This window comes from Canis lupus, chromosome 4 (genome assembly GCF_003254725.2).
Source record: "Canis lupus dingo isolate Sandy chromosome 4, ASM325472v2, whole genome shotgun sequence".
NCBI lineage: Eukaryota > Metazoa > Chordata > Mammalia > Carnivora > Canidae > Canis > Canis lupus.
Window position 1 is genome coordinate 43,443,175 of NC_064246.1, and position 27,757 is coordinate 43,470,931.

At 48.6% G+C, this 27,757-nt stretch overlaps 1 protein-coding gene across 1 annotated transcript in view; it reads left to right on the forward strand.

Moving 5' to 3' along the window:
- SLIT3 (slit guidance ligand 3) overlaps positions 1-27,757 on the forward strand; it is a 598,525-nt gene that overhangs the window by 528,663 nt on the left and 42,105 nt on the right. Inside the window, exons 19-25 of the mRNA XM_049109434.1 lie at positions 364-527; positions 1,604-1,736; positions 13,356-13,424; positions 15,110-15,181; positions 15,790-15,861; positions 25,346-25,417; positions 27,120-27,283. Coding sequence (XP_048965391.1) covers positions 364-527; positions 1,604-1,736; positions 13,356-13,424; positions 15,110-15,181; positions 15,790-15,861; positions 25,346-25,417; positions 27,120-27,283 — 746 coding nt within the window. The remainder of the gene's footprint in view (positions 1-363; positions 528-1,603; positions 1,737-13,355; positions 13,425-15,109; positions 15,182-15,789; positions 15,862-25,345; positions 25,418-27,119; positions 27,284-27,757) is intronic.

Consider the following 27,757-nt stretch of genomic DNA (forward strand, 5'->3'; position numbering starts at 1 on the left):
CAGCCAGGCGGGCAGTAGAGAGAGTAGTGCCAGGCAGGGGACCAGTGTGTGTGGAGGTGCTGAGTCTAAGAGAAGCCTGCTGAAGGATTGAAGACGGTGCGCAGCTGGAGCTCAGGGAAGCAGGGAGGGTGTGGCAGGAGACCATGGTCACGTCCGTCCGCAGAGGTCCCGAATGAGACCCTCACAAAGACCGCCTCTGAATTCTAGAAGACAGTCTGCATTTCCTTTCCCAGACCTCCTCCTTCCTTCCCTGGAACCCCGAGCAGGCCTCCCTGGAGAGTTGCAGCCCTGGATCCCCCGGCCAGCTTCCACAGTAGAGGGCGAGGTGCTAACCACTCAGAGAGGGCCCTTCTTTCCTCCCAGAAACCTCCTGTCCAACCCTTTCAACTGCAACTGCCACCTGGCCTGGCTCGGCAAGTGGTTGAGGAAGAGGCGGATCGTGAGCGGGAACCCCCGGTGCCAAAAGCCATTCTTCCTCAAGGAGATCCCCATCCAGGATGTGGCCATCCAGGACTTTACCTGTGAAGGTGAGGAGGCTGGGGGCGGGGCAGAGGGGCAGTACCTGGGAAGGGGAGAAAGATACAAGAGAGGAGAGGTACAGCAGGTAGCTGACGGTCAGGATCCCCTCAGATCTGACACTACTCCATCTCTGGCATGCAGCTGTGGCTCTGAAGGGCTCTGCAGGTCTGCTGCTAGCCATATGGCTCCCTCATGCAAATTAAGAAAAGGAGCCTCTTTCTAAAAACATTTTACTTCTATCAAAAATGTGTCATAATATACTGATTTTTAAGACAAGACACTTTATGGCTATGAGAATACTGTTGTACTAAATATCCTAATCTATCATATCCACAGTGAGACTGGTGGCCATTAGAGGGTAAAGCACCCTTATGCAGTACACAACCTACACAACTGTGCATGGGAGGCCTGGCCCTCAGTTTTCCTCTCTCTGTCATGAGGCTCAGTGGATCCTGAAAAACAAACTTCAAGACAAGCTCCTGGAAAATTTCTGTCACTGACTGGGGGGTTATAAATACCTGGAGGTCCAAGGCTTTGAGTGTCAGGATTCTAAAGGGCATATTTGCATAAATTCAAGCCAGCACAACTTTGACTATCACCTATGGTTAACTGGTTTGTAAATTAACTGAGGTTAAGGTATAATAGAGGCTGGGGACACATTTATCACCCCAGAGGGATGGGGTCAGTGGAAGGGTGGAGGAAGGGAAGAAAAAGAAGAGGGAACAGATAGGGCTCTCCTCCAACCCCAGACCACTCCTTCAGTCAGTCTGGCTTATTCCTGATTCCATTCATGGTAGCCTCTTTCCTGTGTGATACTGTGGTTAACCAAGTTTTTTAAGTCTTCAGTTTTCTATTGAACATGGTAAAAGAGGGATGGCTCTCTTCCCCAATCCAGGCACACATTCTTTCCCCTCTAACCATGGAGGAAACCAGCAGGCTCCTTACTTCTCATTCTGGCTCAAAGTGGAGGGCCTCCCTTTCCTGAAGATGGCTTGCTCCTTGGCACCAGGCCTCACTCACCTGCCTCCCCCCCCACCCCCGAGAAGTTAGTCTCCCTCCTTGCTCACTCTGCGGCTCTTCACAGGCAACGACGAGAGTAGCTGCCAGCTGGGCCCTCGCTGCCCCGAGCAGTGCACCTGCCTGGAGACGGTGGTGCGGTGCAGCAACAGGGGGCTGCACACCCTCCCCAAAGGCATTCCCAAGGACGTGACCGAACTGTGAGTACTTCCACCCTCTACCAAACACCCTTAATGCCACCACCACCAGCGTCCACCACGCTTTGTCTCTAGTGTCTCCGGCACGACTGCCCGGGGTGCCCTTCCTTGAGTGGACCCCAGCGCCATGGCAGCAGCACCTCGGCCAAGGCGTTGGGCAGCAGCCTGGACGTGGAAACAAGAAGTGCTCCTCCCCAGGGCCTCTCTGCCTGGCAGGCGACACTACCCGGCCCACTGGAATACAAGTGGGAGGGTTACCGTCTTGTTTTCTAGATCCCCCTAAGCCTCCAGCGCTGTACTCTGCCTTCTTGAGTCCCCGGCCATCCCGACACTAATTCCTCAGGGTTGCCCCTGCCCCAGAAGCTCCCACTGACACAAAAGAGATAGCATTCCCTTCCTGAAGCGCTCTTAGTGTTGTGGAGAAAACAAGTATTTCTGCCCCCCTGGAAAGCTCAGGCAGTCCACGGGCAGGGAGCCCTCTCAGATGTACCGGAGCCATGCAGCCGTGGCCAGGTGGCACAACCCAGCACAAGCCATGCTCATGCTGCCATTCATTCATTCATTCGCTCAGCGCTTGTCCATTGAGTGCCTGGTGCGTCAGGTTCCTCTGCTCACACTGGGGAGACACAGTGAGCAAGCCAGCTGTGTCCCCCACCCATGTGAAGCCTACAGTTCACTGGGGAAGGGAGACGTGTCTGCATCATCTCAGCAGCACGTGGGAGGTGACAACCATGAAAGTGCTACAAAAGAGAGCACAAGGTCGCTGTGACACCCCCTGAAAGCAGAGAGCCTGCCCTTGGGTGTGGAAGTCAGAGAAAGCTTCTCTGTGGAGGTGCAGCCCGAAGGGTGAGGGGCAGCTAGTGAGCAGGGAAGGAGGAAGGGCACCCCACACGCCCCATGGCAGTTGCTGCAGGTTGTGACCGGCAGGGCCGGCTGGGGGTGTGAAGGGACCCAGGGCGCCTGAGGGGAAGACACGCTCACATGCCTCTCCCCACCCACATCTCAAGCTCACACCGCCTCCCCAGACCCCAGCACTCCCTCCCCGTCCTCTGTGACAGCTGAGTGTGCACCCTGCTCTCAGACACAAGCAACGGAATTGGCAGAGACTCCAGCAGGGAGTGTCTCTCTGCCCGGCTCTGCCTACAGGGCAGGAACCCGAGTATGACACCGTCTTAGAATAGCAGGTCCATCCCTGGGTGTGTGTTGTGGCTTCCGGCATCTCCCGATACTGTAACCAGGGCTGCCCATCCCAGGGAAGGGCTTGAGCGTCACTAAAGTCCGCCACAGCCCTGCATTTGGGCTGCGGCTGTGCTGCGGAGGCCTGCATGAGCAATGCCACACAGCGCAGTGGGGCCTGCAACCTCTCCTCTCGGCCGGCACTGCCGTGGGGTGGGGGCTACAGAAATGACCCACGTCCTCGCCTCCCTCCTGGACCAACTGAGTGCCAGGTGACATGTGCCAAAGAGGAGGAAATGCCGGTAAAACAGGCCCGTGGATGCATTTCCCCAAAGCTCATGAAATAGAGATTGAAATAACAAAGATAATTGGCTGTAATTATAAAGTCAATTTAAGAGCTTGGGGAGACCTGACTTCCTGCTTTAGAAATGATGACGCTTCTCTTGGCCAGACTGGTTTCCAAAGCACACCAAGGATGGCAGCCCTCACCTCTGAGCCCAGACCATGTCCTGGAGGGAAGGGAGGAGCAGAGTATCTGGGGAGGGGTTCAGCGATGGGGAGAGACAGGGAAATTGATGCAAGAGAAAGTGAAAGCCGACAGCCCCAGACAGCAATGGCTTGGAGGCCTCCATTCAAGGACCAGATTCATTGTTTGGATCCAGTGCTGGCTTTCCAGCTCCCTCAGGCATCATTAGTGGTCTCAGGCAGAGCTGCCAACATACAAAACAAAATTAAGTTTAATTCACTGAGAAGGGGAAAAAAAAAAAAAAAAGAAAGAAATACAACCAAAGTTCATAGCATTTCTCCAAAGGGCAGGGTGTGGGAGCCTACTGCAGGCACAAGCCAGCAAGGCAGTACCTTACAGGGGGCGGTGAGCTTTCCTCTGCCAGCCCTCTGCAAACCCCTGGCCTGCTCTCTTGCTGGTTCAAGCAGTCCCTGAGGACAGCGTGCAGGCCCCCGTCTCTCTCTCAGTGCTGACAACTAAGAGTCACTCCCCAGGCCTCATCTCCAGTAAGCAGCAACTCAGGATCAGAGGGCAGTTTGGTCTGGCCCCAAATCCCATGTTCTTATCCCCTACCCCAGAAATTCTTAAATTTGGGGGTCTCAGGGTGACTCCTTTAGGTTTTTCAAAAGCAATGAGGACTCTACTTTTGTTTATGTGCTTATATCTACCGATATTTACCATATTGGAAACTATTAACGAGAAATTTTTTTAAATATATGTTTATTAATCCATTTAGAATAATAATTTACTCATTACATGTTCATATAAAAAGCATACTTCTATGAAAAACAAACCAAAAGAAATTTAATTAAGAAGAGTGACATTTTTACAAATGTAGTAGAAGGGAACCAGATTTTCATATCCACTTCTGCATTCCCTCTGTTGCAATACAATGTTTTGGGTCAAGTACAAGAAGGAAATCTGGCTTCACATAGACAAATCGTTGGAAAAGAGAGGAGAATTTTAATAGCCCTTCCAAATAATTGTGGATATTCTTCTTCGATAATACACCATAACCATGAAGTGGTAGTTTCGTAAAGGCTAGTTGTTGCATGGGACCCAAAACTGTATCCATGGACTTTCTATTATGTTACAACCCACTGGTCTATCTTGTGCTTTGAATGGAACTTTCTTCCATGAATGATCTTGTAACAGTGTGCACTGGTCATTTGGAAAATATTGGTTCGCTGGGTTATATAGATCGTCTGGACATTGGCACGTTACATGACATGGTATCAAAAATGTCATAACCAGTAACATCACCAGGATCTCATCAGAAAAGTCTCTCAGTAAAGGGAAACTGCTCAACGTAGCAGTTAAGAGTTTTCTAAAATTTTAATTTTCACTTGGTAGCAAGCTTGAATTTTATCCAGTAAGTACTATTAGTAGATTTCCATGGAAAGTGACAGGCTTACTGTATTTATTTGTGAGAAAATGTCTACCCATACCTATCCCGGAATAACCTTTTGCTAGTCATTCTTTTAAGTAAAAATGGTGTTTTATGGGAGAAAATTTTAAAAAACAGCTAGTTTAGCTTGTAACTCAGTGATGCTGGAGCTTTTTCTCCAAACCACCAAATTAGAAATGCTTTATGCATGCTTCCCATTTTTCCACGCCGAATATTAAAAAGATATGTGTTCAAGGGTTGATACTTAATGCAATTAATAACTTTTCGCTGCTTCCTGGAGGGCATTCTCAAGTGAAACTGGCTTTTTTTTCCCCTACATGTACTTGAGGGAAGAATATAGTGACCACTGATACCATGTGGTGCCACAGCCTTGATTCATAGTGAGGTGCCAGCAATTTTCCCCACACAGTGCAAATGGAAAACAATGTTTTAATTTTTTCAGAAAAGTAGTTTCAGTGTCTCACAGAGCCCTGAAAAAACCTAGAGGAGCCCCAGTGGCCCATGGACAACACTTTAAGAACCACTCAGGTAATTACACACTAGCAAGCAAACGATACAGAGACACCCGCTAGAAGTCAGCACTAAAGTCCTGATTTAGAAGCAAGCCTACAAAAGCTTGCTGAAAGCACAGCAGAAGTAGACATCTCAGCGCCCAAGATACTTGACACAAATACAATCTGCACAGGTTGGGCCTCGTCAGCTTCAGAAGAGTTCTGTTATTGCTCTGCCATGAGCCTTGTAGACTCACACTTGCCATTCCGGAAGTACTTAAACCTAAAAATCTATTTGCTTGCATTTAAGGCAGTGTTTATTAACACCAGACCTTCCTGATTCTGGAAACAAACCCTGTAAGTCCACATCTTCCTGAGCAGCAGAGAGGAGAATGAGAATCTAGTGCCAGCAAACAATACCCACCCCCATCCCCTACAGTCCACTCCTGGTTAATATCCAGGAAACTTGAGAACTGACCTTGGTGTGAGGACTGTGAGCATAGATTTGTTGTCCCACCACAAACATCCCAAGGAGAGGAGAAGAGAAGGATGACATATCTCCCCCAGGCACCACTGTTGGAAGAGGGGATTTCTACTGGACTGTGGAGTCTGAGCACATCTTGGGAAGCATGCTGACGGTGTGCACACATACATGGCAGTGATGGGAGGCTTAAAAGGGTTTGGGACTTAACCACCAGGACACAGGCTGAGACACAGCTCTCTGAGACTGATTTCTTTGGCAGGAGGTGATGAGAAGAATGCACTGCTTGGGGGAGAGGGTAGGACCTGGCCTGGCACTGGTTGGGCTTGGGGTGGGGGTCAGAAGATGGTGGCCTGGGATATAGCAAGCAGCTCAAATTTTGGGCGACAGAGGGCCATGCCAGAGAAGGAGCAGGGCAATGCAGTAAGCGACAAGCGGAGGAGTGGCATGGACAGCATGTGCTCTGGGATAGGGAGGAGTCCAGGCAGTTCTGCGCACCGCACCCCGCCCCCCTCCGCCGCAACCTGGGCTTTAGGAAAGCAAGGGAAGGTATCCTGTCCGGGTGTGACCCACCACAGCCAGCACTCATAGAGCATTTACTGTGCCAGATGCTGTGGTTGTTTTTCATATGTGACCTCATTTAATCCTACAAGGCAGGTGTTGTTACTCCCATTTTGCAGATGAGATAACTGAGGCTCGAGAAGGTTGAATGATTTCTTAAGATCACACTGCACAGCAGAGCATTGCCTCGAGCCCAGGCCCATCTGACCCCAGGGCCCATCCCTTAGCCACTCAGTTACTCCCTTCCTTTGGCAGAGGTCTGGGTCCCTGTGTGCTCTGCCTGGTGGCCTGGCTCGTTGGTGATTTGCAGTAGACAGTCATGTGTCTCTTTGGAACCTGCCACCTGCATTTTAAGCAGGGAGAAGGCAAACCCAGCACCCCTGCCAAGATGCTAGGTACCTGTCTGTGGTTCTGGCTGGGTCCATCCTGACAGCTGCACCTTCTCTAGCAATGCCAGCTGCTGCTTTCTTTGCATACTTGCCACCTCCCCCCACCCCACCCCCGCTGGGCAGGCTCCCCAGAGCACTTTAGAGGGCAACTGCCCAGTACTGACTATATTCTTGCCTTTCTCTGGCCTGGGGAGAGGGATAGAAATTGCCTGCAGCCAGCTGGAGGGCAGCTGGCTCTGGGCACAGCAGTGCTTCAGAGTCCTGGCGCAAGCCTTGGCCCAGAGAAGCCCTCAGCAGATGGCTTCAGTAGAGGACACTTCTAGGCTATCGGGCAGTCATGGCCATCTGTGAGAGGGACTGAGGGAGACCGGGGCACAGGCCACAAGCTGAGAGAAGCCCTCATCACTCAGTCAGGTGTTCACCAAGTTTATCATGCCAGGTAATGTCACAGGAGCTGGGAGGCAGCAGCAATGTGACAGATAAGACCCCTGATGTCAAAAAGTTAGAATGGGGGAGAAAGACAGTAAGAAGGCTTGTCAGGAAATTAGGCATCTCAGGACGGAGAATAGTGTTTCCCCAGGAAAAGAGGGTGCAGGCAGGATGTGGAAAGCAGTAGAAAGAAAATGTTTTATGATAACCCAAAGATGGAAAGATCTTAAAGTCAAGAGACCAAGAAGACCACGTGACACAGCAAATAGACTGGAAAAGAGACTGGTGTGTACTGAAAACTCGAGAAGAGATCTGTAGTTCTTGTAGGCTGTGGTGAGGGCTGACTCCTTATCCCAGGAGAAATGCGGGAGCCAAGGAAGAATTTTAAGCAGGAAAGTGACATGATGCGATTCTCATTTTAGAAATATTACTCTGGAAGGAGAATAGAGAATAGACAACAAGGAGATCACTATGGGTTTTCCGATATTCATATGTATTATTGGGTGGAGGGGGTGTGTGTGTCTGTGTGTGTGTGTGTGTGTGCGCGCACACACATGCACACACATTCATGTTCAAAACACACTGAAGACTGCTGTACCAAGAACTGCTCCAAGAGCTTTCCATAGAGACTCATTTAATCACTTCAAGGGGATGATCATGATAAGCCCCCTTTCACAGGTGAAATGCAAGCTCAGAGAGGTTAAGTAAGTTGCCAAGGTCACACAGCTATCAGCTAGTGGAGCCAGGGTGTGAACCTGGGCTGCTGACTGCTGAGCTAGAACCACATCATCCCAGGCCCCTGGCGGAAGCCCTGGCCATGAGCGGGGGCTCCTGGAAGGTGGCTGCCCTTCTTCACCATTCAGCAGGTCTGAGAGTTCTTTGTACAGCACTTGTCAGCGCCGCAAAACTCCTAACAGAAATGAGGAGCATCCATTCGCTAGAGCTCTGTGTGGATTTTCATGAGACGCAGACACGTCCTTCGGTGCTCATGCTCCGGCTAAAATGGAGCATTTAAATGCAGGTCAACACCAAGGTTGCTAGAGAGGCAGGGACCCGCTGGAGAGGCTCTGAGAGTTCTGAGGCTGGCAGGGCAGGAGTGCAGTCTTCTGAAAGCGTCCCTCTGGGGCCTGGGCTGCAGGCTACAGGCAACTTTGGAGTTCAGTCTTCATGAAGGGCTTTGCACAAAGAGCTTTCCTTCACAGCCACATCTGTATTTGTGAGGTGAAGCTGTTTGAATCCACGTCTTCTGAGCTGCAGCACCAGGTTGCCAGGGACATGGTGCACCTAGAGTGGCTCCCACGCGGGTCCCCCTCGGCCCCACAGTGCCACATGCAGCGCTCCCTGGGGACTTCTGGGGCTCGCATCACACAGATGGTGTTTCCTGAGCATCTCCTACTGCCAGCCAGCGTACCGGGATGCTGCAGTGAGCACAGCAGACACCATTCTGGCCCGCTCATCACAGACTCACTCTTGGACGTCACAGGGGGGTGAGATGCTGTGAAGAAAATGCACCGAAAGCTTGGGCTGAGTAGCTTGTCTTGTCCCCAGTGGGTGTGGGAGATGGCGCTGGGGAGGCAGTGCTCGAGCTGAGTTCTGAGCAACCGTTGGAGTGAACTAGCAAGGAGGGAGAGGAGGGGCACGCATGTGCCGAGACCTGCCCCCCAAAAGGAACCTGGGGCATTCGGGGGGCAGGGCTGAAGCCAACGGAGAGTTTGCTGTGTGGTGAACAGGAAGGGGAGGCAGGGCCTGGGACCGTTAATTTGATGTGTCAGCTTGACTGGGCAGGGGGGCCCACTTGTTTGGGCAAATACTAGCTACATGTTACCTGGAAGGTATTTTGTCGATGCAAGTAGGTAAAGGAGATTACCCAGAATAATGTGGATGTAGGCCTCATATAATCAGTAGAAGACCTCAAAAACAAAAACAAAAACAAAAAACAAAAACAAAAATAAAACTGGAGCTTTCTGTAGAAAGTAGAAGGGGGATTTCTGCCTTAAGATTGTAACACAGAAATCATACTTGAGTTTCCAACCTGCTAGCCCTTCCTCAAAGTAAATTCTCTCATGAGGTGCCTGGGTGGTTCAGTCGGTTGGGCAGCCAACTCTCGGTTTTGGCTCAGGCCATAATCTCAGGGTTCTGGGGTTGAGCTCCACGTCAGGCTCTGCATTTAGCAGGAAGTCTGCTTGAGATTCTCTCCCTCTGCCCTTCCCTCTGTGTATGAGCACTCTCTCTCTCTCCCTCAAATCTTTTTAAAAATTTTAAAAAACAAGTTCCCTCTCCCTCTGTATATACATTTATATGTGTGTGTGTGTATCTCTCCAACTGGTCTGTTTCCCTAGAGAACCTTGACGGATTTCAGGACAGGCCACAGACAGCTTGGAAGGATTTGGACAGGATTTGGGTGTCCTTTTCTAGCAAGCAGTGAAAGCCAGGGAAGGATTTTAAACAGGGGCAAGGCTGATCCAGTCAGCATCAGCAGAGCACCCATCAAAGCCAGGCTGAAACAGCAGGACCAGAGGCTCCAGAAGCATCTGTGTCATGTTGCCCATCCTCCAGGACCCCCAGGACCTCCCTGTGTCAGCTGAGGATGCTGTCAGCATCCCTGAATTCCAGGGGTCATTTTAGATGTTCATTCAACTGTTGAGCAAATGCAGGCATCAATAGAGCATGGCCTCCCTTACAGATGGACATGGGCCAGGCACAGGGCATCCTTTGAAACCCTTGTAAGTTTTTGTTTGTTTAATCCAGGGTCCTACAAACAGCCCTTCTCTTCATTCATTCATTCACTCATTCAGTAAATATTTGAGGTCCTGCTACGTGCTGAGCCTTACACTATGCTCTGGGAATGCAGCAGGATACAAAAGTGGCCCAAATCCCTGCTGCGCGCAGCTGATGTCCTAGCAGAGGTGACAGACTAAGTTATGTGATCGGGCGAATCCTCTCAGGACAGTGGTGGCCAAAGGTGAAAATAAGGAGCTCCAGGTAGAGTTGAAATCACATGGGTTTGACTTCTTGGGCTATGCAACCCAGCAGACCTGAGTTTAGATCCTGGCTCTTGGACTCACTCCTCCCCTCTCTGAGCCTCAGTGTTCAACCAGATGGACAAAACACCCAGCAAAATATGGCCCCCTCTGTAGAGGATTGGATAACAGACCAGAGTCTCTCTGTCCCAGAGCACTAGATTCTGCACCTTTGTTTCTATTTTGTTATTTTCCTTGTCACTCTGTGGTCTGTGAGCTTAGGTAACTTGCTTCAGATGTGCTTGTCATGAGGCCTTCTGTAAACATCCCAGCAGGGAGACTTGGTGTTATGGCATCTTAGTCTGGGTTTCGTTTTAGATGCCTCAAGTTTGCTAAGTAGTTGTAACAAACAAACAAGAGTGAGAGGATAAGCAGCATGGGAGAGGGGGAGATGTCACTGCCAGCCGGAGGCTAGACCCCTTCAAGTGGCTCCCTCGTGGTTAATTAGCCTCCCTCCAGCAGAGATGCTCCCTGAACCAGCACACTCCCCACCAGCCCTGCTCATTCATCCAGCTCCTCCCTTCTTCCCTCTTCCCCTGCCTCTCCCCCTTCCTCTCTCCCTCCCTCCCTCCCTCCCTGCCACACCATCCACAAAACACTCCCTGTGGGCAAGGTGGCCCGACATGACTTGTCCTCCCCTTCATCAGCCTGCACAGACCCCAGAATCCTGCTACCCCCACAGAACCTCCCTGTCCAGCAGAGAAGTCTAGAAGGTCTTCATGCCTTCTCCTCACCACCACTGCTGAGCCACAGGGCCAGTGTCCACACAGCATGTGAATGCCCTGCCACCCGTCCTTTAGGGCAGAGCAGAAGGGTGAAGCAGGGTAATCTGTGACACCAGCTCCTGCACCGGTCTGCAGTTACTCCCCTCACTTGGGATAAAGCCACCTCCAGGGCTTCAGCGTGATCTGCCGGGCTCCCTTTCCCCACCAGACCCGCCTCCCTGGCCTGCACAGTTTGTAATCTATGTTGTTTTCTGTGTATGTCCTCCTCTCTCTCTCCCCACCCCTCTCTTCCCCTCTCCCTCCCACTCCCTCCCCTTCCCTCTCCATGTTAGATTCTTAAATGCCAGAAAGTAGGCAGCACGCTTGTCTTCTTCACGAGTGTATACACGCTGGTATATACACAGTGTATACACACTGCAGTTGCCCAATAAAGATTTCTGCCTGAATAAATGAATGCATCGGTGAATATGTTTCTCTTAGCTCCTCTGCCTGAGGGCACGATCTAAGTGTATGTGGCTGAATTTTAGGCTAGATGATCAAGCTCCCTGAAGGCAGAAATGGGATCTGGTTCATCTTTGTATCTACCCCCTCCTCTAGCATAGTTCTTAACACATAATAGGTACACAACAAAGGATTAAGGACCAAAGGGAAGTAATCCGACATGCCATGGCAACCTCAGACCATACGGGGTCCTGCCCAGTGCCCTGGGCCATGATGATTCTCAGGGGCCAGCCCTGGAAATAAAGTCACTTGGCCCAAACTTAAGAAAACACCCCTTCCAACTTGTCCTCAAAGCTAAGCCTGGTTTGATCATTGACAAACTGACTCATATCCTATTTTAACCCATTTCATCCCATTCAGTCATTTGGTGGTGGGTCTACTGGATGCCAGCTGGTGTTCCAGCAGCTCATTACTCAAAATGCAGCCTGTGGACCAGCAGTTCCCATCCTCATGCAGAAGCCTGTTAGAAATGCGGACTTAGGGACACGTGGGTGGCCCAGTGGTTGACCTTTGGCTCAGGGCATGATCCTGGTCTTGGGATCAAGTCCCGCATCAGGCTCCCCAGAGGAAGCCTGCTTCTCCCTCTGCCTATTTCTCTGCCTCTCTCTGTCTCTGTCTCTCTCTCTCTGTCTCGAATGAATGAATGAATGAATGAATGAACGAATGAATGAAATGCAGACTCTCCAACCTGACACAGACCCACTATATTAGAATCTGCTTTTTAGCAATATCCCAGGTGATGTGTACATATGTTAAACTTTGGGAAGTGCTAGACTAGAGATAAAGACAGAGGTAGGCCCTCTTGGAGCTTAAGGCAGACCCTGCACTAGTGGACACCAGTACCGAGAAGAAGCTATGGGGGCCTTATGTCAAGGGAGATTCGCACAGGAGACCAGACCAGACATTGTAAGCCATCTTAAAAGTTCTTGTAAGTCAAAAAAAAAAAAAAAAAATTCTTGTAATTTTGTCCCAAGAACAAGAGGAAGCCCAGGGGGAAGGGGTTTACCACAGGATGAGAGTGAATAAATTAGCCTGTGTCACCCTTGAGGGTAGTAATAACTTTTGTAATTCATGATCAAAATGAGACTTCCTTCTCTTATCCTCAAGCACACTCGAGTGTCTAAGGAGGTGGCCTCAGCCTAGGTGAGCAAGTCTGTGCAGGACCCTAAAGTCCAGACAGGTCTAGGCTCAGCCTTTGCCTATCCAGGAGGAGTCTCCATCTGTTGGTACGTCCCCAGTCTGAACCGCTGTCCCCTCCCACAGGCAGCCATCCTGTTGGGAACCACAGCACAATGCTCCAAGAGCACACCCTTTCTCCTCGGCTTCCGGGGGCGCACCAGAGATACACAACACAGATTTAGGGTTCTTAGCATGAATCGTGACTCAGCTCTCCCATGCTCCCCAGTAGCTAAGGAGAGGCTGAATGGAACTGTGATGAGACTTTAGAGAGACCTGGGTTCAAATCCTAGCTCAGCCACTCACTCGCTGTATGACCTTGGACAAGTGTTTTAACATCTCTGAAATTGCTTCCTCAACTGTGAAAACTTGCCATGTGAGAGTATTGTGAAGGCTGGGTACAGAGTGAGTGCTTTATTCATTCAACAAATATTCACTGGGCACCTACTGCATGCGAACTCCATACACACTATCGGCAGATCCAACACCGGACAGTTTTAGGCAACAGCCCTGCCATCACGGAGTATAGCAGTCCAGTGAGGAAAAAATGTCATTAGTTGAATAATCACACAAATAAATAATAAGTGACAAATGCAGTCTGTGCTTTGACGGGGAGGGGGGGGCGGGGGGGGGGAGAAGGAACTATGAGAGAGTAAAACAGAGGCCCAAGTTAGCCCAGAAAGTCAGAGGAGGGGTCTCTCAGAAAGGACAGTGTGTGCAGTGTCTCTTGACCAGGCTTCACTCCACATCTCTCTTTCAGGTACCTGGAAGGAAACCACTTAACGGCCGTGCCCAGGGAGCTGTCTGCCCTCCGCCACCTGACACTTATGTAAGGAGCCCGGCATTGGGTGGGACATTTAGTGTTCTCTCCTGGGGGAGCTCAGAAAACATGTGGAGGGTAAGGGAGGATGGTCTGCAGGCTTCACCACATTCCTGCACTTTCTCCCGGGGTGGAACAGAGAGAGGTAGGTGGGAGGTATGAGCCAGTCTGCTGTGCCAGGTCATACCAGTGAGAACTAGACACAGAAATACCCAGAGCCTGGGATCACTGACCATCCACATCACCTGCTTCTTGGCTTAGGGAGAGGTGAGAGAGCCTCTGACTTTCTGGGGCCCCAATTAAATCCTGAGACTCCTCAGTTTCCAGTTTCTTGCAAGATGTGGCTGCACTGAGGTTTGCCAAAAGCTTAAGTGGGCATTGCTTCTTTCTCTTCCAGTTGCCTAAAAAATGTTCCAACTGAGGTTCCTTCAGGTGGTAGCTCCTAGTGGCTCCAAGTCTGCCAAGATCCAGGAAAACTTCCAAATGAAAGCAAGGCTGCAGGGTATTGGGTGGGGGATGTCTAGGAACTGGGTGGTCTATGAGCATTGTCCCTTGACAGCCTCGTTGCCTTGCCAAGATGGGACCCATAAGGGTACAAAACCATTCCTTGGGTGAGTGGTCATTGGAAGATCACCCTGGCTGCTCAGGGGGCAGGAAGCCAGTCCACAGTGCGGGGTCGGGGGATGGGGAGTGAGAGTTCTTTCAGAATGAATCACTGTTGCCCTTGGGAAAGTGGGACTACTGAAGAAAAGTGGCAGAAAGCCACCTGTCCCCTCATTCAGTCTGGCTTCCTAAACATCCCACAAACCAGCCTCTAGATGAGATTTCTTCACCTCAACCCTGGGGGCATTTGGGGCCAGATCATTCTTGGTTGTGGGGCTGTGGTGGACATTGTGGGATGTTTAGCAGTATCTTGGGGCCTCTGCCCATGAGATGCCTGTAGAATCCATCACGGGGTAGTGACAACCAAAAATATCTCCAGACATTGCCACATGTCACTGGGGAAGCAAAAGTGCCCTGAGAACCACTCTGGGGTTCTCAGTGGTTCTCAACCTCAGCTGATTAATTTGTTTGTTTGTTTAATACTCCTGCTCCAAACCATGCTCAAGCAATTAAATCAGAATATTTGATTTATAAACCAGAATATCTGGACACGGAACCCAGGCATCAGAGAATGTAAACACTCTCCAGGGGATTCTAATGCGCAGCTACTATTGAAAACCACTCCTTGAGATATTTACCCCTGCAGAGAACTACAACTAGAGGTTGTTGTGGGCAAAGAACTACACCCCCACCAACTTCGTTCCCCCTGATAAGATGGGATGAATGAATGCCAGAAGTGAGAGAGGAATAGTGAAAGGAAGGACTGACCTGGGAAAAATGGCACTAGAATAAGGAGAGATCTCACACATTATGTCTGGCTGGGAGGATGAAATGGACAGATAGACTTATAATTGAATGGTTGACCAGGTGAATGGATGGGTGGATGAATGAACAACAAATACTCAAATGAGTGAATAAATCTTGAAGGAAAAAATGTACATTTGGAAGAATGGGTAGATAGATGAATAGATGGGTGAGTGGATGGATGGAGGATGGATGGATGGATGGATGGATGGATGGGAAAGTTGGGAATGACCCACTACAGATGTAACTAACAGTAAAGTGTGACCCTTCTGTTTTACTTTTCCTAGCGACCTGAGCAACAACAGCATTGGCGTGCTGACCAATTACACCTTCAGTAACATGTCTCACCTCTCCACCCTGTGAGTACAGTGGGGTGCTGTGTCTGACATGGGCCTGGCAGTGAGTGGCCTGTGGCTGTCCTTTTCTCCCTGTCCCCTCAGGCCTCTGTTCTCTGCTCTAGTAATCCTGAGGGCTATGGCTGCCCCCACGTAGAGCAGCCCTTAATCATCAGAAGGAAAATAAAGTAGTTGAGAACTCTACTGTCTGGGCAGTTAGAGAGGAACCAATACTTCTGAAGAAGGCCCTCTTTGGAATACCTTCTGTGGTTTGTGAATTTTCTTTCCCAATGGAGGGTTTCCCTACACAATTATATTTTGCTCAGATCCATTTAGTTCCCATTAGCTTGGCACCTTGTGAGCACTGACCGTCTGACAATAGAGGGAGATGATGGCAAAGCTGGTTCGAAGGCCAGCCTGCCATGGAACACGAGAGGACATGGGGGAGGCAACACCTGTGAACTTTCTGGAGCGTTTCTCCTCCCTTTATTGTTGGGATGCTCTTTGTCAGTATATTAAAATTAGGAAGATAAAGAAACCACTTGCTTTGACTGGTCCACAGTGTGGACAGTACACCCACAAATAGCTGAGAAGAGCAATGGCCAAGAGCACAGCTGTGTCTTCTCCCACAGGATCCTGAGCTACAACCGGCTGCGGTGTATCCCCATCCACGCCTTTGACGGGCTGCGGTCTCTCCGAGTGCTGTGAGTACCTCACCTCGGAGCCCTGCTTTCTACCTGGGCTTCACCAAGTAACAGCAGGCAGTACTGAGTGCTCATCTTCCCCCCCACACACACCTCCCCAAACCAGCACTCCTCCTGGCTCAGGAGTGAGCTAGCCCACTACCACGTGTGGACCCAGAGCAAATCACAAGCCACTCTGAGTTTCTCCTTTTTGTGCTTCGTGAGATCAGTGGCACCTCCCCAGTGGGGATTAGCATATGCAGCTGTATTCTGCTCCCTAGGGGAGCACAGTGGCTTGTGGCTGATATCACTCCACTGTTGGGCCCTCTGGCCTTAGCGGGGCAGTGTAGACACAGTGAACATCTGCGAGGAAATGAGACCTGTGTACCCAAGTCACAAACTAGAAGCCCAGAGACCTGGTTCAGCTCACAGACAGCAATGGGTTAGCAATTGTACCATTCATTGGTACAGACTATCTTTAAAAAAAAAAAACCAAAGCTTTAATAAGTTGCCAACACTTAACCCTCAGGAGGCTTCTCATACAAATCCTAATTCCTAATTTCTCTTGGAAAATGGAAAGACCTGGCCTTTCCAGGGCTCCTATCTATTTTCCTACATGGCCATGCAGCCTCCACTCCTGGCCCCCACCGTGTGACACCTGCCTCGCCCTGTCCTACACAGGCAACGGGGCAGCCACTGAGGCAGGTGAGCTCCAAGTAAGGACAAGATGGCATGGAGTCTACCTGCTTTCCAAATGTGGCTCTGCCCCTCCCTAGCTGTGTGTCTTCTGTAAAAATCCAGGTAGTAATGACCTTACAGGGTTTTATGAGGTTTAAATGAGATGCTATATATATGGCATTTAGCACAGCTCTGGCCCATGGTAAACACTTTATATTACTTTTTTAAAGATTTTTTTAAATTTACTTATTCATGAGAGACACAGAGAGAGAGGCAGCAACATAGGCACAGGGAGAAGCAGGCTCCCTGCAGGGAGCCCGATGCAGGGCTTGATCCCAGGACCCCGGGATCACACCCTGAGCCAAAGGCAGACATCAGGCATTCCTGTAAACACGTTATAAATATTAATTTGTTATTACCGTTATTTGTTATTACCTTACAAGAACAGGAATGGCCTTCACTGCCACCCCCACCCCGGGCCCTACTGTCACCTGATTTTTGTGCCTTGTCATCTTGCATGTTTTGTTGGCAAAGGGGGTTCTTTAAATGATATCCTCATGAGGACAGAAATGACACTTTTTTTTTTAATTTTTATTTATTTATGATAGTCACAGAGAGAGAGAGAGAGGGGGGCAGACTCCATGCCCCGGGAGCCCGACATGGGATTCGATCCCGGGTCTCCAGGATCGCGCCCTGGGCCAAAGGCAGGTGCTAAACCGCTGTGCCACCCAGGGATCCCTTTTAAGCAGATTCCCCACAGGGAGCCTGATGCGGGGGGGGGGGGGGGGGGGGGCTCCTTCGGGACTCCAAGATCATGCCCTGAGGCAGATACTTAATGATTGAGTCACCCAGGTTCCCCACCCCTTTCTCTTTCTCTTTTTTTTTTTATTTTTATTTTTTTATTTTTTTTTATTTATTTATGATAGTCATAGAGAGAGAGAGAGAGAGGCAGAGACACAGGCAGAGGGAAAAGCAGGCTCCATGCACCGGGAGCCCGACGTGGGATTCGATCCCGGGTGTCCAGGATCACGCCCTGGGCCAAAGGCAGGCGCCAAACCGCTGCGCCACCCAGGGATCCCTTTTTTTTTTTTTTTTTTTTTTTTTTTTTTTATGGTAGTCACACAGAGAGAGAGAGAGAGGCAGAGACACAGGCAGAGGGAGAAGCAGGCTCCATGCACCAGGAGCCCAACGTGGGATTCAATCCCGGGTCTCCAGGATCGCGCCCTGGGCCAAAGGCAGGGGCCAAACCGCTGCGCCACCCAGGGATCCCAGAAATGCCACTTTTCATGGCCATTGCCTCATATAACCCTTTGCAACAGGGCTGTGAGATTGAGGAGATTATGCCCATTTTAAAGATGGGAAAACTGAGGCCTAGGCTGCAGACTCCAGCCTCCTGACACAGAGCCCAAGGCCCCTTCTCAGGACCTAGTTGCAATCAGCAGACAGCACCCAATGAGCCTGTCCATTCCAGAGCCTCCAGGCTGATGTGATTTATTGAAGCTCACAAAACACTGGTGTCAGCGACAACTCCCGCCACATGTCATCTGTGCTGTTATTAAAAATCAATTCTCTCGGGGCAAAGAAGTGCCCGCGCTGACAGTGTGCAATCTGTTATTGTCACTTATTTATTATCCACCTTCTCTGGGGAGTTTGAGAATGGAAACATCAGCAGAACCATTTCCCTGTTTCCAGTTGAACACAATGGGAGATGGGCTTGTCTCATTGGCTGGGGCTGGGGCTGGACCTGCTGCACCCTCCTACTTCCCATCATCCCTCCTCAATCCCAACCTATTGTCTCCCTTCCTACTCTTCCAGTTCTCTGCATGGGTTTGCTGCCAGGGGCCGGGGCTCTGCGGTTCATGGGATCTGTGTGCATACGTTTATAATTAGAGTGGTTCTGGTGGGGCAACCCAGCATATAGAAGGGAGGGAGACCAAGAATGCTTGCCTGTCCATTTGTCTGGTCTTCCAGGTGCTCGCTGTGGCAGCACATATACTAAAATTATCTGGTCTCCCAGGGTGGTGGAATGAACATCACCGGGGTTTCCTGCTCCCTATGCACCTCCTCTGTCCTACTCCAGAATGTTCTCATTAGTTCGTTAGGAGCACACATCAACATACCACATGCTTATGCTTGCTTCTTGAATTAAGAAGTAGTAGGCTTTATAGCATCATCATTTTAGAATCATGGGATCTCATAGATAATAAGTGGTCTTAGAGGCCCTCATTGCAACCATCTACCTCAGTGGGGAGCAACCATTTTCTGCATAAAGACCAATTCAGGAAAAATAAAAATGTTTATGGACTATGTTTCTTTTATGATATTTGTATCCTTTTCCCCCATAATTGCACAGCTAGGAATTTATGCTAAAAGATAATCCAATATGAGGGAAAAGTTCTCTGCCTTAAGATCTCGGTTGCTCTGTTATTTTTAACCCACATCTTAAATAGTACCTACAAGAGCCACAGTGGGGAAATGTTTAAGGAAAGCATAACGTAGCCAGTCAATGAAGGGCAATTATTAAAAGAGGTAAAGATGGAAATGAGGTAGCAGTGTAGAGAAGTGTTTACCACCTAGCCTTACAGTAGAAAACTAAACCTAATAGATATATGTATTATAACTTGCATACATTTATAACTATGAAAAAGAACTATAAGAGAACATAGACAAATGAAAAAATCACTGATAGCTAATGTGAAGTTGTTTCTGTAATAAAAGAAGGCGGAGTTAAAGATGAATGAAAACAGTAGGATATTCACAATTTAGAGAGCTAAGGGGAAAAGGTAGGTTTTTTGAAATCAAGAGCTATAATATCTACAACTGCACTTGAGCGTTTGTGTATTCTTTTCTCATTTCTAAAGAGTTTCTTTACTTTGATGAAAATTTTGGAAATGACCAGAGATCCAAGAATGCTAGCAATTGGGGGTGAGGAAAGAGTATGAGCATCAGGTTTAGCCAAAGACAAAGGCCAAATGTATTCTAGAAAGACCTGACAATTTAAGAGTGAGAGAGAGAGAGAGACTGTGAGTGAGTGAGTGAGTGAGTGAGTGAGTGAGTGAATGAGTGTGTGTGTGTGTTGGTGGGTGGATATGAATACATTTCTGAAATGAGAGAGTTTTCAGGGAACCCTGAGTACAAAACATTGGGTGAAAATTTGCTTTTCTTAGTTTGCTCCTAATCTAAAAATAGTTAGAAGAGGACATTCTCATGGGCATTCTAGTTCTTCTTCAGGGATCTCTGTGTTCCTTGATCTTTGTCCCACACTGAGCCACATGCCGTGTGTGTGTGTGTGTGTGTGTGTGTGTGTGTGGTCCCAACTGTCACTCCTCAGCCCCAGCCACAGGAGGGCCACCTGGAATCAGTTAGCTCTGGGAGGGCTATTTCAGTGTGTGCTCCTAAGGGAAGGAGTAAGATTATTATTCATCATCCTCAGTATTTTTAGCCCCTCATCCCTGAAGGTGGATTGTGCTTGCTATTTATGTACACGGGGCTGTTCATCCCTGATTTAATGATTGCATAGGTCCTCCCTACAGCATCTCTGCAAAGGGTTCCAGTGCCCTTTGCTTGATTACCTTTAGAAACCAAGAGCTTGCTCCCTTTCCAGATAACCTCACTCCATTTCTCCTTCTTTCCTTCCTTCCTTCCTTTTTCCTTTCTTCCTTCCTTTCTTTTTTAGAGAGAGAACAAGGGGAGGGACAGAGAAAGAAGGAATCTTGAGCAGACTCCACATCCAGTGCAGAGCCCAACTCAGGGCTTGATCTCAAGATCCTGAGATCATGACCTGAACCAAAATCACCATGTGATGTTTAACCAACTGTGCCACCCAGGCACCCCAATCCCACTTCATTTTTAAAAATATTTCATTTATTTATTTGAGAGAGAGCAAGAGAGCACGAGCCAGGGGAGAGGCAGAGGGAGTGGGAGAAGCAGGCTCCCCAAAGAGCAGGAACATTGAACCTAGGCCCTGGTATCATGACTTGAACCCAAGACAGACACTTAAATGACTGAGCCACCCAAGCACCCCAACCTCACTCCATTTTTGACCAGCTGTTAAACATTAGACAATTCTGCTGAGCCACAAGGTGATTCCTTATTGGCCTCCAAACCCTGGTCCGGGTTTGGCCTTTCAGTGCTACCTAAAAATAAAATTAATTTTGAATTTTAGAAATAGGAAGTGAGTCTTAGAAACTATCCTAACCTATGACTCAGTTAAGTGTCTGACTATGGCCTGAGGTTCTAGGATCAAGCCCTGCATCGGGCTCCTTGCTCAGGAGGGATTCACTTGTCCCTCTACTCCTCCCCCTGCTCTCTCTCTCTCTCTCTCTCTCTCTCAAATAAATAAATAAATAAATAAATAAATAAATAAATAAATAAATAAATAAAATCTTCAAAAAAAGTATCCTATCCAAACTTCTCTCATTTATGAGATAAGGAGACAGATTCAGAAAGGCTTAGTGACTTGCCAAACATTAACTTATTCATCCTTTACTAATGCCAACTATGAGTTAAATTCTGTGCTAAACACTGGAGAAGAAAATAATGAAACATAGTTTCTGTCCTAGAGAGCTAGAGAGCTCATGGTCTAGAAGGGGAAACAGGCAAGTAGATAAGCTTCTGCCACACATGGTGGTACCTGTGAGAAGCCATAGGAATACATGGGACCCAGTTTTTGCCATCCATCCAAAAGGGTTTTCCAAGAGGATAATAGTAATCACCACTGACAGTTATTAAACCTTGCCTGGGCTACATGCTTTAGTTACATTATCATACCACTTTGCCAAAGTGACACAACCAGTAGGGAATAAAGTAGGGATTTGAACCCAAGATCGTTTGCTCTCTGAATCACTACTCCCAAGGCTGTCTTGAGAAGCCAGTGGGAGTTACCTAAGTGTGTGGGGAGTGGCAGGGAAAAAATTTTCCTAGGCAGGGAAAATATAAATTCCTTAGACAAATGGGGACCCCCAGGAGGTACAGGTGTGGGAGGAGTGTAGCTTCTGAGGGTGGGAGCAGGAAGCAATGCTGAAGACTAGCCCAAGGCAGGAGCATAATCAAGACTGGAACCCAGCTCTCAGCTCCTAGTCCAGTGCTCCTTCCACCACATTCCATCCTTCCCAGGCAGAAGTTCTCTCTTTTCCTTGCCACCCATCTAAGACTTTCCTTGAGGACTGGAGGGACACGGCCCAGAAATTCCTTTGATGAGAATTAAAAAGTGGCAGAAAGAGGGGATCCCTGGGTGGCACAGCGGTTTAGCGCCTGCCTTTGGCCCAGGGCGCGATCTTGGAGACCCGGGATCGAATCCCACGTCGGGCTCCTGGTGCATGGAGCCTGCTTCTCCCTCTGCCTATGTCTCTGCCTCTCTCTCTCTCTCTCTCTCTCTCTCTGTGTGTGACTATCATAAATAAATAAAAATTAAAAATAAATAAATAAATAAATAAATAAATAAATGGTGGCAGAAAGAAACAGGGGCAGGAAAGTGATGGGCCTAGATCACTCTGCCCAAATCCCAGTGTATCTCTTCTCTAGTCCAGGAATCTGTCATGGGACTCACTGCTGCCTTTGCAACGTATAGACTGCATAGCTTCAGGCTTCCACTGGTTTGGGGAATACATTGAAAGGACTGTCCCCAAAACACATCCCAGAGCCTAGAGAGTGCTGGAGTCAGGAGGATGCTAGCCATAATCACAACTAACATGAGTGAATGCCCATCACGTGCAGGCTCTGTACTGAGTCCTGTACCATCTGAACCACTTGCATTCTATCTTTTCATCTTTACAACTAGCTTATGAAACCATATGTTAGATTCCTTCCTGACTGAAGGAGGAGGAAACCAGTTCAAACCACCTTAAGCTGGAAGAGAATTTATCAAGACAGGTAACTGAAAAATTCAGTAGTAGATACTGTGTTCTAGGGCTGGATACAGGTGTTCCAATGATACTATCAAAAATGTGCTTTGTTCTGCTTCTCAAAATGAAACTGCCTCTTTCTTGAGAGTTCCAGAGAAAGCCCCAGAAATGTCTCACATTGGCCTAGACCAATGTCTCACGTACTGAGCCTCAGACCAATCTCAGTGACTCTGACTGGGCCAACTTGGGCCACAGTTCTGCCCATGAGGCCAAACCAGTTGGACCCAGAGGTGAAGAGGGGTGAATGCCCCATGGAAAAAGGAGGAACTGTTACCAAAAAGAGATTGATGCCAATCAACCCACACCCCTAAAAAGATATCTACTACCAGTGGATCCTAAGAATTCCTCCATTTTAGAGATAAGAAACTGAAGCACATAAAGATTAAGTCATCTGAATCAGATAATCACACAGCCAGCAATGATCAGAATAGGGACTCACATCCAGGCAGTCTTATCTAGACCTTAACCCCCAGGTCACCTGGGAAGGACTTAGCCTGTTCAGAAGAGAATGCACCCACCTGCCCCAATCTACCTATGGGATGACGGTCGTTCCTGCTATCTGTCATACAAACTGTGAGCCCCCGGGGATCTGGAGACCCGAGGTTCAAGCAACTCAGAAGTGACACAAGATTGTCTGGCTTTCATGTTACACCAAATGATGCCCTCATCCACATCCCAAAATTCCCAAGTTTACTTTAACACCTCATAAGAGTCAGCAGGGAAAAGGGAGGCCTAGGCACTTGAAGATGAGTCATTCTTGAGTTCAGAGTTGCTTGCCTGGCACCAGCCCCCATGAGGTATAAGGAAAAGGAGAGGAAAAATCAGGGCTGGGGGCCGTGGATAGTGCTTCCTGGAAGGGAACATTTGTCCCACTTCCCTTAGGATGGTGGTTGGACAGGCAAGAGTCTTTCTCTGGGGGCCAAACCAGGAGCGAGAACCTGCAGTGTAGGCAGATTTTTTCAGCACTGTCCTAGTAAATAACAGCCCCGTTACTCTGCAGTTTATGGAGATCTCAGCGGCTCAGCTTGTAATAAATGGGAGCGTGACTTGCAGGAGTCACAGCGCCAAAGCTGCCTTTGGGTCATTTGGTTGTTTTTAAATTAGGGCTTCGTGCCTCTCCAGGGGCCCAGGCCTCATTCGGAAATGATTAACAACGGGGCTGGGTACATTTGCCAAACAGCAAGCAGCCATGAAGTCATCCAAGCTAATAGCAGGCAGGAGCCGATGTGATTCATAAATAACTACATGCATTCGAGACTAAATGATACTGGTTAAGTGTTAGAAGTGCTTCTAGTCCCTTCTTATCTGGGGAGGTGAGAAGCTACCTCCAAACTCTTTTGAGGACTGGTTGCCTTCTTTCTGCTGTCCTGGGGAAAGGAAGGGGAAGGAGCTTGAGGTGACAAGGGTGACAACCTAGGGCAGCTAAATGTGGTTGAGAGGTCTAAGAGCATGAGCATCACCTGGGAGCTGGTTAGAAATGCAGCATCTCGGGCCCCCCAACCTAGACCCATGGAATCAGAGCCCCTAAGAATGGGTCTCAAAAATCTGCTAGTGTGTTAGCTTCACTCAGTCTGTTTGAGAGCCCCTGTTCTGTGTTAAGTGTAATTAAGCTCTATCTGTATTTCGGCTCAAAACCCAGGGTGCACTAACATCAGCTAAAAGGAAAACAAAAGGACAGATTCATTAGTTATTATCCTGTTTACACTTCCCCGGTCAACTCTAATCGCCCCTTTGTTTTACAAGGGCTCCTTCATAGCACAGGGAGCAGTGTGCAGTAGTCACTAAAGAAGCCCTTGAGTATCTGTGAATTTCACCTACCTTGCATTTCACAGGCCAGACCCAAAGTGAGTCATTGGTGTGGAGACTTTTTGTATGCAGTTGATTAGTCCTTGAAAGGAGGTTATAATCCATGAATTGTGGATTTACTAGTGTTGTTACATGAGCACAGAGCAATGTTCATGTGGTTTTCTTCACTGACCTATTCTCTAGGCATTTATTAAAAGTGCAATATATACCACCACTCTAGCTCCCAGCTCCCACACCACAAGGTGGAGAGAGGTCTGATTAATACCAAGCAGGTCGCCTGGCTCCTTGGACATGCTGTCAGAAAATGCACTCAGATGCACACAAGCACCAGATACATATATGTGCATGGCTAAGACCAAATCCTGCTCCATGAAGAGGAGTGTCCAGCTCCACAGAATCTTTCCAGGACCTGATTGCTCCCCTCTCTCTATCACCTGAGCTGGGATTAATAACGTTTCTCAATCTCCCCCAAAATCTTCTCTAGGTGAATATGAAGAGAACTCATTTATTGATCTGTACCAGCCATTCTTCAGGACCCTTTCACAAATATTAATGGTTATTTAGCACATACAAAATGCTACACTTTATATGGATTAGTGCACCCACAACCACCTTCTACAACAAATCTTTTTTACTTTCATTCCCGTTTTATGATGGGAAACTGAGGCACAGAGAGATAAGTAACTTTGGCCAGAGTCACTCAGCCGATAAGTGGCAGGGTCAGAATTTGAAGGCAGGCACCCTGGCTCTAGAACTTAGTGTTAGACACAGTTCTTCCCAGTATCTCTCTAGTGCCTCCATTAGGTGGATGTCTCTCTCTGTGTTTCGGGAGGCTCAGAAGAATAAAGTTAACTTAGCCAGTGTTCCACAGCTAAAAGGGACTGGCTTCTCATTCCATCCCAGGCCTGTCAGATTCAAAACTCCATCCTCTTCTTTCCCAAACCCTCTGCCCCCAAAGTCCCCACTGCTGAGCTGCACACCTGTCAAGAAGGAGGAGGCGCCTCCTGCCAAGAGCAGTGGGGCTCCGAGCATAACTGCGGGGCATCTGGGCCAGCCTGGGACCCCAAGTTCAGAACTGTAACTGGGGGGTTAATCCCCGATCTGTGCTTCTGCTTCAGGACCCTCCACGGCAACGATATCTCCAGCGTTCCTGAAGGCTCCTTCAGCGACCTAACATCTCTTTCCCATCTGTAAGTAGCCGTACTTCTCCTTGGTGTGGCCCCACCTGAGATGGAATATCATTATTGTGCCAGAGACCACGCCATCACTGTTTACATTTCAGGATATGCTCTTTCCGGATTCCTAGAGCACATTCTGGGACAGTGTACTCACATTGTACACGTCATGTGCTCTCTGCCTCCAACGCCGTCAGAGGCATCATCAATTATGTAAACAATGTAAATGTTTAATAAGAACTAACATAAAACTCTTACTATGTGATAAACACTTTAGATGAATTATCTCATTTACTTCTTACAGCAATAAAGCATATTTATCCCCTTATTATACACTGCAAAACTTAAATTGAGAAGAACTAAAGACTTTGTCCAAGGGCTTCTCAGCGAGTAAGCAGCAGAGCCCTGGTTCAAGCCCAGGTTTGCCTTGACTCTAAAGCACATAGTTGCTACCACTCTGCTGAGGTGCTCCCTCCCTGTTTTACATGGAGAAACCAAGGTCTGTACGCATTAGCTGTTACATGGCCAGTGACCATTTTTGAGTCTGTATACCCACTCTATGCATATTTAATTGTTTTCATATTGCATGCATATCCTGTGATACTGATACATTATGTATGTACCTTATAAAATATTCAAGAAATAGAAATGCTAAAGGATATGATTTTTAAAATAGCAAAAGTTCTTGTATTTTCTTTCTGGACACCCCTGTGCAGAGGTCTTCACTGGCCCATGCTGTCCCCCTCCTGTGCATTTTTAAGCTGACTGGTATAGTCAGCTTCTATCCCCTTAGGTTCCGTGGCTGGTCTAAGAATTAGACTGACACAGAGCAAGGGGAGAAATGTGTACAAATGTATTTGGTATTTTTATGTGTACATGGGAGTCTTCAAATGGAAAATGAAGACCCGAAGAAGCCATTGGGCCCAAAAGCTTATATACCTCTTTATACAAGGAATGATAAATTGGGACAAGACAAAGGGCCTTGGGATGGGGCAGTCCACTGTGGGTCAGTGGCTAGGAAATACGCAGAGGGGCTATTAGAAGATCAGGGTTCTTTGAGCAGGTTTGTCTGTACAAGTCCATTTTGGCATTGACTCCCTGTCTCTAGTGATAAGAATATTCTCTTTTTGGTGCAGGGAGGGCATCTTTGTCACAGGAAGCTTTACGACTTGCTTTTAGGTGGAAAGAGGGAGGTCAGAGAGCCCCTCCTGTATCTGCCATTTCTCAAGTACCTTTAGCTCAAAATAATCACTATGCCAGAGCAGCATATCTAGGGGTTGCATGCTCTGAACCCTTTCCATGATCTGAAGCATCTCCCTAGGTTGCTATGTACCAAAATCTTCTATGCAGAGAACATCCTTCAGTGGACCCTCCAGTAGAGCAAGGGAACCAGATAATCAGGTGGCCAAAGGTTCAAAAGCATCCTGGACAGGCTAGGATTGGGCTTGAGTTGAGGATTGAATCTTAGCAGGGTAGGTGAGAGCAAAACCTTGGAGGTGGAAGGGCCTGCAGTGGGGTGGAAACATTTGGAGGGGTTGGAAGTACAATCTGGAGTCACTGCCTTTGCCCCAGTGGAAACTACTTCTCCACTGGTCCTCACGTCAGACACCCCTGATCTAGCCAGTGTCTGAAAATTCTACTTTTCCAGAGAGCTAAGGGCATGGAACCTATGGGCCAAGCTGAGCAGGGGTCCCTGACTTCTTGCTCTGCCTCCTAGGGCACTGGGAACCAATCCACTCCACTGTGACTGTAGTCTGCGCTGGCTGTCCGAATGGGTGAAGGCGGGGTACAAGGAGCCCGGCATCGCCCGCTGCAGTAGCCCCGAGCCCATGGCTGACAGACTCCTGCTCACCACCCCCACCCACCGATTCCAGTGCAAAGGTACGTGCTGACTCTCCCCTTCTCCTCTAGGGGTCTGCTCTGTCTCCGACAGCCGTCAGAGCTGAGCATCTCAAAAAACTGTGACTTCTACAACCATAGTCCCAGCTCTCCCATGGACCACACAGAGGGACTCAGAGGCTTTGTCATCTTTCCTCTGCTGGCATCTCTACATGTTCCTCCCTGCCTTCTTTGTCTACATAGTTTTGCGTAGAGAAGAATCTTTAACCTGCATTTCTTTTTTTTTTTTTTTAAGATTTTATTTATTTATCCACAAGAGACACACACAGAGAGAGAGAGAGAGAGAGAGGCAGAGACACAGGCAGAGGGAGAAGCAGGCTCCATGCAGGGAGCCTGATGTGGGACTTGATCCAGGGTCTCCAGGATCACGCCCTGGACTGAAGGCGGCACTAAACCGCTGAGCCACCCGGGCTGCCCTGACCTGCATTTCTTTACCTACCATCCTTAAAGCAGAAA